General features: G+C 40.4%; 1 protein-coding gene across 1 annotated transcript in view; it reads left to right on the top strand.

The window, feature by feature from the left end:
- Positions 1 to 15000, top strand: part of corin (corin, serine peptidase) — a 42047-nt gene that overhangs the window by 16708 nt on the left and 10339 nt on the right. The window contains exons 5-7 of the mRNA XM_084190502.1: positions 7919 to 8150; positions 14638 to 14780; positions 14955 to 15000. The exon at positions 14955 to 15000 is cut by the window's right edge and continues 62 nt beyond it. Coding sequence (XP_084046628.1) covers positions 7919 to 8150; positions 14638 to 14780; positions 14955 to 15000 — 421 coding nt within the window. The remainder of the gene's footprint in view (positions 1 to 7918; positions 8151 to 14637; positions 14781 to 14954) is intronic.

The raw sequence follows: 15000 nt of genomic DNA, 5'->3' as shown, positions 1-15000 counted from the left end.
TTTTGGCTAAAAGGTTACTGAATCGATTTCAAGTCACTGAATCGTTTCGGATCGTATCGTTCTAAATGAACCAATATCGTCCTTGAATCGTATCGACAACCACGAATCGTGATACAAATCGAATCGTTGTTAAAACGAATCGTTACACCCCTATTAAAGACTGAAGTAATGAGTCTAAATACAACATTTGGAGTGAATCTGGAGTTCATGAGGAGAAGATGATTTTGAGCTTTAGCGTTACTTGTGCAAAGAATTAGTTGTTAATATTTTCCTTGTTTTTTTTAGATATCAATACCAAATTCAGTGTGGTTAGGGACGTTTATGATAGCGATGACAAGTTTCAAGTTGATAGGCCACTGTGGATTGGATTTACAGGGGTTTAAATGGACACATTTTATTTGTCTATCTCAGCCATCTTTTGACCAATCTCCTTTTCTCAAACTAAGTTATTTGGCAGGAGGTTAGGAAGTGCAGCTCAGTTTCCACCTCATTTTGTGGGCAGTGTGCACATAGCCTGTCTTCTCTTGAGAGCCAGGTCTGCCTACGGCGGCCTTTCTCAATAGCAAGGCTATGCTAACTGAGTCTGTACATAGTCAAAGCTTTCCTTAAGTTTGGGTCAGTCATAGTGGTCAGGTATTCTGCCACTGTGTACTCTCTGTTTAGGGCCAAATAGCATTCTAGTTTGCTCAGCTTTTTTGTTAATTCTTTCCAATGTGTCAAGTAATTCTCTTTTTATTTTCTCATGATTTGGTTGGGTCTAATTGTGTTGTTGTCCTGGGGATCTGTGAGGTCTGTTTGTGTTTGTGAACAGAGCCCCAGGACCAGCTTGCTTAGGGGACTCTTCTCCAGGTTCATCTCTCTGTAGGTGATGGCTTTGTTATGGAAGGTTTGGGAATCGCTTCCTTTTAGGTGGTTGTAGAATGTAACAACTCTTTTTTGGATTTTGATAATTAGTGGATATCATCCTAATGCTGCTCTGCATGCATTATTTGGTGTTTTACGTTGTACATGGATGATTTGTTTTGCAGAATTCTGCATGCAGTCTCAATTTGGTGTTTGTCCCATTTTGTACATTTTTGGTTTTGTGAGCAGACCCCAGACCTCACAACCATAGAGGGCAATGGGTTCTGTAACGGATTCAAGTATTTTTAGCCAGATCCTAATTGGTATGTCAAATCTTATGTTACTTTTGATGGCATAGAAGGCCCTTCTTGCCTTGTCTCTCAGATCGTTCACAGCTTTGTGGAAGTTACCTGTGGTGCTGATGTTTAGGCCGAGGTATAATTTTTTATTTTTTAGTGTTTAGATGGAATTTGTTTTTTGTGGTCCTGTTTTTTGTCTTACTGAGATTCAGGTCTGATCGAAACAGTGCAGAAGATCCCTCAGATCATCAGCAAACTGTATACATTTCAATTCAGATTCTAGTAGGGTGAGAACGGGTGCTGCAGAATGTTCTAGAGCCCTCACCAATTCATTGATATAGATGTTGAAGAGGTGCTGTCTGAGGGAAGAAATGTGTTTTTTGCTGATTTTATAATGTTGTATGTCCCCCCCCAACACCACTTTCCATCAATTTGTATAGCAGGCCCTCATGCCAGATTGAGTCAAAAGCTTTTTTGAAATCAACAAAGCATGAGAAAACGTTGCTTTTGGTTTGTTTGTCAATTTGACAGATGGATGGATAGTTAACTAAAAGCATTGTATTTGGGACAAATCATTCACTAAACCGTAAATCTCAACTAAATCTTGTAATAAATAATGTGGAAATTGAGCAAGTTGAGGTGACTAAACTGCTTGGAGTAACCCTGGATTGTAAACTGTTTTGGTCAAAACATATTGATACAACAGTAGCTAAGATGGGGAGAAGTCTGTCCATAATAAAGCGCTGCTCTACCTTCTTAACAACACTATCAACAAGGCAGGTCCTACAGGCTCTAGTTTTGTCGCACCTGGACTACTGTTCAGTCGTGTGGTCAGGTGCCACAAAGAGGGACTTAGGAAAATTGCAATTGGCTCAGAACAGGGCAGCACGGCTGAGAGCAAACATTAATAATATGCATGTCCATCTCTCCTGGCTCAAGGTGGAGGAGAGATTGACTTCATCACTAAATCAAATCAAATCTTATTTGCCACATGCGCCGAATACAACAGGTGTAGACATTACAGTGAAATGCTTACTTACAAGCCCTTAATCAACAATGGAGTTTTTTAAAGAAAAACATTTTTTTTTTAAAGAAGCAAATAACTAAAGAGCAGCAGTAAAATAAAATAACAGTAGGGAGGGTACCTGTACAGAGTCAATGTGCGGGGGCACCGGCTAGTCGAGGTAATTGAGGTAATATTTACATGTGGGTAGAGTTAAAGTGACTATGCATTGATAATAAACAGAGAGTAGCAGCAGCGTAAAAGAGGGGGGGGGGGGGACAATGCAAATAGTCCGGGTAGCCATTTGATTAGCTGTTCAGAAGTCTTATGGCTTGGGGGTAGAAGCTGTTGAGAAGCCTTTTGGACCTAGACTTGGCGCTCCGGTACCGCTTGCCGTGCGGTAGCAGAGAGAACAGTCTATGACTAGGGTGGCTTGAGTCTTTGACAATTTTTAGGGCCTTCCTCTGACACCGCCTGGTATAGAGGTCCTGGATGGCAGGAAACTTGGCCCCAGTGATGTACTGGGCCGTACGCACTACCCTCTGTAGTGCCTTGCGGTCAGAGGCCGAGCAGTTGCCATACCAGGCGGTGATGCAACCAGTCAGGATGCTCTCGATGGTGCAGCTGTAGAATTTTTTAGAATGCCAAGAGTGTGCAAAAGCTGTGATCAAGGCAAAGGGTTGCTATTTGAAGAATCTCAAATATAACATATATTTTGATTTGTTTAACACTTTTTTTGGTTACTACATGATTCCATATATGTTATTTCATAGTGTTGATGTCTTCACTATTATTCTACAATGTAGAAAATAGTAAAAATAAAGAAAAACCCTTGAATGAGAAGGTGTGTCCAAACTTTTGACTGGTAATGTATTTCTATCTGAACATAGGCAAGATTTTTTTTTATATACTGTTCTATCTTCATTTCCACAATTCACTAATAATAATAATAATAATATGCGTAATAATGCAGGCAGTTCAGGATTGTTACCTATAACCAGGAGTGCCATTACAAAGATTACATTTTTTTTGGCAAGCAATTATTATTTTAGCAAACAATTATTGTGATTCATCCTATATTGTCCCTAACATCATAACCCCATAGCAACAGATGTGGGATACATACACACACACACACACACACACTCACACTCACACACACACACACTCATACACACTCGACCCCTTTCCCCCACAAACAACCACAAGCTCAGATGCTCAACGGTTGTTCCATCCCAGAGCCCAACTCAAGAAAGGACTTGATGTGTGAATGCATATACAGTTGCAGCTGTTTGAGAAGGGAAAAATTGGGAAATTTGATGAACCAATGGCAAGTCCTAACCGATTGATGAACCAATGGCAAGTCCTAACCGATTGATGAACCAATGGTAAGTCCTAACCGATTGATGAACCAATGGCAAGTCCTAACCGATTGATGAACCAATGGCAAGTCCTAACCGATTGATGAACCAATGGCAAGTCCTAACCGATTGATGAACCAATGGCAAGTCCTAACCGATTGATGAACCAATGGCAAGTCCTAACCGATTGATGAACCAATGGCAAGTCCTAACCGATTGATGAACCAATGGCAAGTCCTAACCGATTGATGAACCAATGGCAAGTCCTAACCGATTGATGAACCAATGGCAAGTCCTAACCGATTGATGAACCAATGGCAAGTCCTAACCGATTGATGAACCAATGGCAAGTCCTAACCGATTGATGAACCAATGGCAAGTCCTAACCGATTGATGAACCAATGGCAAGTCCTAACCGATTGATGAACCAATGGCAAGTCCTAACCGATTGATGAACCAATGGCAAGTCCTAACCGATTGATGAACCAATGGCAAGTCCTAACCGATTGATGAACCAATGGCAAGTCCTAACCGATTGATGAACCAATGGCAAGTCCTAACCGATTGATGAACCAATCGCAAGTCCTAACCGATTGATGAACCAATGGCAAGTCCTAACCGATTGATGAACCAATGGCAAGTCCTAACCGATTGATGAACCAATGGCAAGTCCTAACCGATTGATGAACCAATGGCAAGTCCTAACCGATTGATGAACCAATGGCAAGTCCTAACCGATTGATGAACCAATGGCAAGTCCTAACCGATTGATGAACCAATGGCAAGTCCTAACCGATTGATGAACCAATGGCAAGTCCTAACCGATTGATGAACCAATGGCAAGTCCTAACCGATTGATGAACCAATGGCAAGTCCTAACCGATTGATGAACCAATGGCAAGTCCTAACCGATTGATGAACCAATGGCAAGTCCTAACCGATTGATGAACCAATGGCAAGTCCTAACCGATTGATGAACCAATGGCAAGTCCTAACCGATTGATGAACCAATGGCAAGTCCTAACCGATTGATGAACCAATGGCAAGTCCTAACCGATTGATGAACCAATGGCAAGTCCTAACCGATTGATGAACCAATGGCAAGTCCTAACCGATTGATGAACCAATGGCAAGTCCTAACCGATTGATGAACCAATGGCAAGTCCTAACCGATTGATGAACCAATGGCAAGTCCTAACCGATTGATGAACCAATGGCAAGTCCTAACCGATTGATGAACCAATGGCAAGTCCTAACCGATTGATGAACCAATGGCAAGTCCTAACCGATTGATGAACCAATGGCAAGTCCTAACCGATTGATGAACCAATGGCAAGTCCTAACCGATTGATGAACCAATGGCAAGTCCTAACCGATTGATGAACCAATGGCAAGTCCTAACCGATTGATGAACCAATGGCAAGTCCTAACCGATTGATGAACCAATGGCAAGTCCTAACCGATTGATGAACCAATGGCAAGTCCTAACCGATTGATGAACCAATGGCAAGTCCTAACCGATTGATGAACCAATGGCAAGTCCTAACCGATTGATGAACCAATGGCAAGTCCTAACCGATTGATGAACCAATGGCAAGTCCTAACCGATTGATGAACCAATGGCAAGTCCTAACCGATTGATGAACCAATGGCAAGTCCTAACCGATTGATGAACCAATGGCAAGTCCTAACCGATTGATGAACCAATGGCAAGTCCTAACCGATTGATGAACCAATGGCAAGTCCTAACCGATTGATGAACCAATGGCAAGTCCTAACCGATTGATGAACCAATGGCAAGTCCTAACCGATTGATGAACCAATGGCAAGTCCTAACCGATTGATGAACCAATGGCAAGTCCTAACCGATTGATGAACCAATGGCAAGTCCTAACCGATTGATGAACCAATGGCAAGTCCTAACCGATTGATGAACCAATGGCAAGTCCTAACCGATTGATGAACCAATGGCAAGTCCTAACCGATTGATGAACCAATGGCAAGTCCTAACCGATTGATGAACCAATGGCAAGTCCTAACCGATTGATGAACCAATGGCAAGTCCTAACCGATTGATGAACCAATGGCAAGTCCTAACCGATTGATGAACCAATGGCAAGTCCTAACTGATGGAAATCAGGTACATCCCCTTTCCCTGAAACACATGCTGGTCCCTCTGTGCAGTCAGACCTTTTTATATCTACCATGTTGATTCTGAGTACTTTTGTGTTCCAGTTCCTTATATTTGAAGATATATTATTTAGCTAATTATCATTTTTTCTATAAAATACTATAAATAGAAAGTCAGATACAAATTATTTTACAACATTCCCTGTTTTGGATGATATAGTGTAGTTGTAGTTTATTTATTAATTTCTTTTTTAATTGTTTTCCTATATATATATATATATATATATATATATATATATATATATATATATATATATATAATTTTTTTTTATTTATTTTTTTTTTTATTACAATCCATACCATGGATAGTATTGGGTGTTCCATTATTCCACTCCTCTATGGGGACTTTGTAATATTTAGAACAGCCTTGGAGTAGTTTTGGTGTCTCGGAACAATATACCGTTTTTCATCGACTAGGAGAGCTTCCCTTTTAAGGTAGCTTAGTGGTTAAGAGCGTTGTGCCAGTAATCGAAAGGTCGCTGGTTCTAATCCCCGAGCCAACTAGGTGAAAAATCTGTCGATGTGCCCTTGAGCATGGCACTTAACCCTAATTGCTCATGTAAGTCGCTCTGGATAAGAGCGTCTGCTAAATGACTAAAATGTAAATGTATTCTCCTTGAAGAGTGGGTACAGAACTTTGCGCCGTTCTGCAATCTTCCCTTCGGGAACTGATCATTCATGCCAATTTTCGTTACAGTGAGTCTTTTACCTCGAGGCCTTCGTCTCCTTTATATCTTTACTGACTAATTCAAGCCCAGTTTGTCATTTATCGACTTTAATAGATCGGTTTCCACTCTTACCGGCGGTGAAAAGCATAAATCATCTGTATCTGTCGAGGAGTCGCGTTTTCTCTCCGTCATGTTTGGCGGTTGTTTGTTTTGGTCGAGTATTGGTCGATACATTTCTCTATCCTTATAATTAGTTTTGTGTTGTTATCCAGATTGAAGGTTTTTACCCACGAGTATGTGGAGTGCTAATATTTAGTCTAACGTTTTGATCTTGAGGCGATCTGCACCGCTGTGTCCGCCATCTTGCTGGGTGGGTGACAGAGTTTACAGAGTGTAATGGCAAAGAAATTAACTTAATGTCCTGAATACAAAGCGTTATGTTTGGGGCAAATCCAATACAACTCATTACTGAGTACCCCTCTCCATATTGGTGGCTGCATCATGTTATGGGTATGTTTGTAATCATTAAGAACTGGGGAGTTTTTCAGGATAAAAAAGAAGAAACGGAATGGAGCTAAGCACAGGCAAAATCCTAGAGGAAAACCTGGTTCAGTCTGCTTTCCACCAGACACTGGGAGATGAATTCACCTTTCAGCAGGACAATAACCTAAAACACAAGGCCAAATCTACACTGGAGTTGCTTACCAAGAAGACAGTGAATGTTCCTGAGTGGACGAGTTACAGTTCTGCTTTAAAATCTATGGCAAGACCTGAAAATTGTTGTCTAGCAATGATCAACAACCAATTTGACAGAGCTTGAAGAATTTTGAAAAGAATAATGGACAAATGTTGCACAACCCAGGTGTAGAAAGCGCTTAGAGACTTACCCAGAAAGACTCACAGCTGTCAAAGGGGATTCTAAAATGTATTGACTCAGGGGGTTGAATACTTATCTAATCAAGATATACTGTATTATTGTTTTATTTTTCATACATTTGGAACAAATGTTTGAATTTTTCTGCCACTGTGTAGATAATTGACAGAAAATGACAATTAAATCAATTTTAATCCCACTTTGTAACACAACTAAATGTGGGAAAAGTAAAGGGGTGTGAATACTTTCTGAAGACACTGTATCTAGATACGTATCGAATCGTCTTGAAACGGAAAGCTGCACATACCTAGTATTTAGTACCACATACCTAGTATTTAGTACCACATACCTAGTATTTAGTACCACATACCTAGTATTTAGTACCACATACCTAGTATTTAGTACCACATACCTAGTATTTAGTACCACATACCTAGTATTTAGTACCACATACCTAGTATTTTGTCCTGGAGTTAATTCGTTTGTATTTTGTCCTGTACTTCCTCTCTCTCTCTCTCTCTCTCTCTCTCTCTCTCTCTCTCTCTCTCTCTCTCTCTCTCTCTCTCTCTCTCTCTCTCTCTCTCTCTCTCTCTCTCTCTCTCTCTCTCTCTCTCTCTCTCTCTCTCTCTCTCTCTCTCTCTCTCTCTCTCTCTCTCTCCTCTCCCTCCCTCTCCCTGCAGGTCATTGTGAGCCCATTACTCTAGAGCTGTGTATGAACCTGCCCTACAACAGTACCACCTACCCTAACTACCTTGGCCACGCAACCCAGCGCGAGAGCTCGGTGTCCTGGGAGTCTTCTCTGTTCCCAGCCCTGGTTCAGACCAACTGTTATAAATACCTCATGTTCTTCGCCTGCACCATGTTGGTCCCAAAGTGTGACACACACACACACCAGAGGGTGCCCCCCTGCAGGTCAGTACCAGAACCACTACACACACAGTAGATACCAGTAGATACAGTTATAAATACCACACAGTAGAGACCAGTAGAGACCAGTAGAGACCAGTAGAGACCAGTAGATACTGTTATAAATACCACACAGTAGATACCAGTAGATACTGTTATAAATACCACACAGTAGATACCAGTAGAATACTGTTATAAATACCACACAGTAGGATACCAGTAGATACCAGTAGATACTGTTATAAATACCACATAGTAGAGACCAGTAGATACCAGTAGATACTGTTATAAATACCACATAGTAGAGACCAGTAGATACCAGTAGATACTGTTATAAATACCACACAGTAGATACCAGTAGATACCAGTAGATACTGTTATAAATACCACACAGTAGATACCAGTAGATACTGTTATAAATACCACACAGTAGATACCAGTAGATACTGTTATAAATACCACACAGTAGATACCAGTAGATACTGTTATAAATACCACACAGTAGATACCAGTAGATACTGTTATAAATACCACACAGTAGATACCAGTAGATACTGTTATAAATAACACACAGTAGATACCAGTAGATACTGTTATAAATACCAGCACAGTAGATACCAGTAGATACTGTTATAAATACCACATAGTAGAGACCAGTAGAGACCAGTAGATACAGTTATAAATACCACACAGTAGATACCAGTAGATACAGTTATAAATACCACACAGTAGATACCAGTAGATACCAGTAGATACTGTTATAAATACCACACAGTAGATACCAGTAGATACTGTTAATAAATACCACACAGTAGATACCAGTAGATACTGTTATAAATATCACATAGTAGAGACCAGTAGAGACCAGTAGATACAGTTATAAATACCACACAGTAGATACCAGTAGATACTGTTATAAATACCACAACAGTAGATACCAGTAGATACTGTTATAAATACCACACAGTAGATACCAGTAGATACTGTTATAAATACCACACAGGAGATACCAGTAGAGACTGTTATAAAATACCACATAGTAGAGACCAGTAGAGACTGATATAAATACCACATAGTAGATGATACCAGTAGATACTGATATAAATACCACACAGTAGATACCAGTAGAGACTGTTATAAATACCACACAGGAGATACCAGTAGAGACTGTTATAAATACCACATAGTAGAGACCAGTAGAGACTGATATAAATACCACATAGTAGAGACCAGTAGAGACTGATATAAATACCACATAGTAGAGACCAGTAGATACTGATATAAATACCACACAGTAGATACCAGTAGATACTGATATAAATACCACACAGTAGATACCAGTAGATACTGTTATAAATACCACACAGTAGATACCAGTAGATACTGTTATAAGTACCACATAGTAGAGACCAGTAGAGACTGATATAAATACCACACAGTAGATACCAGTAGATACTGATATAAATACCACACAGTAGATACCAGTAGATACTGTTATAAATACCACACAGTAGATACCAGTAGATACTGTTATAAATACCACATAGTAGAGACCAGTAGAGACCAGTAGAGACTGTTATAAATACCACACAGTAGATACCAGTAGAGACCAGTAGATACTGTTATAAATACCACACAGTAGAGACCAGTAGAGACCAGTAGATACAGTTATAAATACCACACAGTAGATACCAGTAGATACCAGTAGATACTGTTATAAATACCACACAGTAGAGACCAGTAGAGACTGATATAAATACCACACAGTAGATACCAGTAGATACTGATATAAATACCACACAGTAGAGACCAGTAGAGACCAGTAGAGACCAGTAGATACAGTTATAAATACCACACAGTAGAGACCAGTAGAGACCAGTAGATACTGTTATAAATAACACACAGTAGATACCAGTAGATACAGTTATAAATACCACACAGTAGATACCAGTAGAGACCGTTATAAATACCACACAGTAGAGACCAGTAGAGACCAGTAGAGAACTGTAGATACCAGTAGAGACTGTTATAAATACCACACAGTAGATACCAGTAGATACTGTTATAAATACCACATAGTAGAGACCAGTAGAGACTGTTATAAATACCACATAGTAGAGACCAGTAGAGACCAGTAGATACCAGTAGATACTGTTATAAATACCACATAGTAGAGACCAGTAGAGACCAGTAGAGACTGTTATAAATACCACACAGTAGATACCAGTAGATACTGTTATAAATACCACACAGTAGATACCAGTAGATACTGTTATAAATACCACATAGTAGAGACCAGTAGAGACCAGTAGATACAGTTATAAATACCACACAGTAGATACCAGTAGAGACCAGTAGATACAGTTATAAATACCATACAGTAAGAATAGAGTTGTAGAGTGTTGTTGTATTAATGTATGTTAATCTGTTTGTTATTGTATGTCTTAATGTATTGTTGTGGAAATTCACCACCATGTCGTGGAAATTACCACCAGTGACAATCAAAGTCAATCTTCAATGAATCATCCTGTAGCTCAGCTGGTAGAGCACGGCGCTTGTAACGCCAGGGTAGTGGGTTCGATCCCCGGCACCACCCATACGCAAAAATTTATGCACACATGACTGACTGTAAGTCGGTTTGGATAAAAGTGTCTGCTAAATGGCATATTATTATTATTATTATTATTATTATTATTATTATTATTATTATTATTATTATCATCATCCTTTATTGTCAGCATGCTGCAGAGGTTCCAACCAACTCAATGCACCATAGTACACTACAGCTGGGGCCGTCCCAGCAGTTGTCTTATATACGGCTATACACAGACAAGTTATATTTGCATGATTTAGCATAATTCATTCATCATTACCGTTTTGTTTTATTCATGTGACCGACCAATACTGGTTCATAACATGAGACACACCAATACTGGTTCATAACATGAGACACACCAATACTGGTTCATAACATGTGACAGACCAATACTGGTTCATAACATGTGACAGACCAATACTGGTTCATAACATGAGACAGACCAATACTGGTTCATAACATGTGACAGACCAATACTGGTTCATAACATGAGACAGACCAATGCCTCACGAGGCTTCTTCTCTCTAAGCTGAGACCTTGAAACTGAGATATCTTCTGTTCTCAAAACAAAAGTCTGTCACATTGTCAGTCACATGCATGAACACAGAAAACGGTTATTAGAAACAATTTCCAGCATAGTATGTTTATCTGTGTGTTGTTGTATGTATTAATGTACAGAGCCTTCGGAAAGTATTCAGACCCCTTGACTTTTTCCACATTTTGTTACGTTACAGCCTTATTCTAAAATTGATTTAAATGTTTTTTCCCCCTCATGAATCTACATACAATACCCCATAATGATAAAGCAAAAACAGGTTTTTAGAAATGTTTGCAACTGTATTACAAATTAAAAACTGAAATATCACATTTACATAAGTATTCAGACCCTTTACTCAGTACTTTGTTGAAGCACCTTTGGCAGCAATTACAGCCTCGAGTCTTCTTGGGTATGATGCTACAAGCTTGGCACACCTGTATTTGGGGAGTTTCTCCCATTCTTCTCTGCAGATCCTCTCAAGCTCTGTCAGGTTGGATGGGGAGCGTCGCTGCACAGCTATTTTCAGGTCTCTCCAGAGATGTTTGATCTGGTTCAAGTCCGGGCTCTGGCTGGGCCACTCAAGGACATTCAGAGACTTGTCCCGAAGCCACTCCTGCGTTGTCTTGACTGTGTGCTTAGGGTCGTTGTCCTGTTGGAAGGTGAACCTTCGCCCCAGTTTGAGGTCCTGAGCGCTCTGGAGCAGGTTTTCATCAACGATCTCTCTGTACTTTGTTCCGTTCATCTTTGCCTCGATCCTGACTAGTCTCCCAGTCCCTGCATATGAAAAACATCCCCACAGCATGATGCTGCCACCACCATGCTTCACCGTAGGTATGGACCCAGGTTTCCTCCAGACGTGACGCTTGGCATTCAGGCCAAAGAGTAAAATATTGGTTTCATCACACCAGAGAATCTTGTTTCTCATGGTCTAAGAGTCTTTTGTTTTTTGGGGGCAAACTCCAAGCGGGCTGTCATGTGCCTTTTACTGAGGAGTGGCTTCCGTCTGGCCACTCTACCATAAAGACCTTCTGGAAGTTTCTCCCATCTCCACAGAGGAACTCTAGAGCTCTGTCAGAGTGACCATCGGGTTCTTGGTCACCTCCCTGACCAAGGCCCTTCTCCCTGATTGCTCAGTTTGGCCGGGCAGTCAGCTCTAGGAAGAGCCTTGGTGGTTCCAAACTTCTTCCATTTAAGAATGATGGAGGCCACTGTGTTCTTGGGGACCTTCAATACTGCAGAATTTGTTTTGTACCCTTCCCCAGATCTGTGCCTTGAGACAATCCTGTCTCTGAGCTCTACAGACAATTCCTTCTACCTCATGACTTGGTTTTTGCTCTGACATGCACTGTCAACTGTGGGACCTTATATTGACAGGTGTGTGCCTTTACCAATCATGTCCAATCAATTGAATTTACCACAGGTGCACTCCAATACATTTGAAGAAACATCTCAAGGATGATCAATGGAAACAGGATGCACCTGAGCTCAATTTCTAGTCTCATAGCAAACAGTCTGAATACTTATGTAAATGTGATATTCCATTTTTTTCTTTTTATAAACTTGCAAAAAGGGATTATTTTTATTTTTATCCATTTTAGAATAAGGCTGTAACGTAACAAAATGTGGAAAAAGTCAAGGGGTCTGAATACTTTCCAAATGCACTGTATGTTTATCTGCGTGTTGTATGTACAGTTGAAGTCGGAAGTTTACATACACCTTAGCCAAATACATTTAAACTCAGTTTTTCACAATTCCTGACATTTAATCCTAGTAAAAATTCCCTGTCTTAGGTCAGTTAGGATCACCACTTTATTTTAAGAATATGAAATGTCAGAATAATAGTAGAGAGAATTATTTATTTCAGCTTGTATTTCTTTCATCACATTCCCAGTGGGTCAGAAGTTTACATACACTCAATTAGTATTTGGTAGCATTGCCTTTAAATTGTTTAACTTGGGTCAAACGATTCGGGTAGCCTTCCACAAGCTTCCCACAATAAGTTGGGTGAATTTTGGCCCATTCCTCCTGACAGAGCTGGTGTAACTGAGTCAGGTTTGTAGGCCTCCTTGCTCGACACACGCTTTTAAACTTCTGCCAACAAACTTTCTATAGGATAGAGGTCAGGGCTTTGTAATGGCCACTCCAATATCTTGACTTTGTTGTCCTTAAGCCATTTTGCCACAACTTTGAAAGTATGCTTGGGGTCATTGTCCATTTGGAAGAGCCATTTGCGACCAAGCTTTAACTTCCTGACTGATGTCTTGAGATGTTGCTTCAATATATCCACATAATTATCCTTCCTCATGATGCCATCTATTTTGTGAAGTGCACCAGTCCCTCCTGCAGCAAAGCACCCCCACAGCATGATGCTGCCACCCCCGTGCTTCACGGTTGGGATGGTGTTCTTCGGCTTGCAAGCGTTCCCCTTTTTCCTCCAAACATAACAATGGTCATTATGGCCAAACAGTTCTATTTTTGTTTAATCAGACCAGAGGACATTTCTCCAAAAGGTACGATCTTTGTCCCCATGTGCAGTTGCAAACCGTAGTCTGGCTTTTGTATGGCGGTTTTGGAGCAGTGGCTTCTTCCTTTATGAGCAGCCTTTCAGGTTATGTCGATATAGGACTCGTTTTACTGTGGATATAGATACTTTTGTAACTGTTTCCTCCAGCATCTTCACAAGGTCCTTTGCTGTTGTTCTGGGATTGATTTGCACTTTTCGCACCAAAGTACGTTTATCTCTAGGAGACAGAACGCGTCTCCTTCCTGAGCGGTATGACAGCTGCGTGGTCCCATGGTGTTTATACTTGCGTACTATTGTTTGTACAGATGAACGTGGTACCTTCAGGCGTTTGGAAATTGCACCCAAGGATGAACCAGACTTGTGGAGGTCTACAATTTTTCTTCTGAGATTCTTGGCTGATTTCTTTTCATTTTCCCATGATGTCAATCAAAGAGGCACTGAGTTTGAAGGTAGGCCTTGAAATACATCCACAGGTACACCTCCAATTGACTCAAATGATGTAAATTAGCCTATCAGGAGCTTCTACAACCATGACATCATTTCTGGATTTTCCAAGCTGTTGAAAGGCAAAGTCAACTTAGTGTATGTAAACGTCTGACCCACTGGAATTGTGATACAGTGAATTATAAGTGAAATAATCTGTCTGTAAACAATTGTTGGAAAAATGACTTGTGTCATGCACAACGTAGAGGTCCTAACCGACTTGCCAAAACTATAGTTTGTTAACAAGATATTTGTGGAGTGGTTGAAAAACGAGTTTTAATGACTCCAACCTAAGTGTATGTAAACTTCCGACTTCAACTGTATTAATGTATGTTTATCTGTGTTGTTGCAGGTCATTGTGTCGTAACTCTAAGGAGCGCTGTGAGTCGGTGCTGAGCATTGTGGGTCTTCAGTGGCCGGAGGACTCGGACTGTAACCAGTTCCCTGAAGACGGACACAGTGTCACCTGTCTGCTACCTGACCCTGATGTCGATGGTTAGTAGAAGGGATGACACGCGTTCATTCAAAAATCTGAAATCATTTTTAAGAAGAAAAAAATCCACGCCTATTTTAATGAATAAGGCTTTTGTCTTATATTAAATAAATGACCTATGTGACATTGCTACATACAAGGATAAACCATGATATATGGTTGATTGATTTTTCCAGAGTGTTCTCCGAGTCACTTCAAGTGTCGGTCCGGGAGGTGTGTCCT

Source organism: Coregonus lavaretus (assembly GCF_964263955.1).
Source record: "Coregonus lavaretus genome assembly, contig: HAP1_SCAFFOLD_328, whole genome shotgun sequence".
Taxonomy (NCBI): Eukaryota; Metazoa; Chordata; class Actinopteri; order Salmoniformes; family Salmonidae; genus Coregonus; species Coregonus lavaretus.
This window is presented reverse-complemented; position numbering and strand designations above follow the sequence as displayed.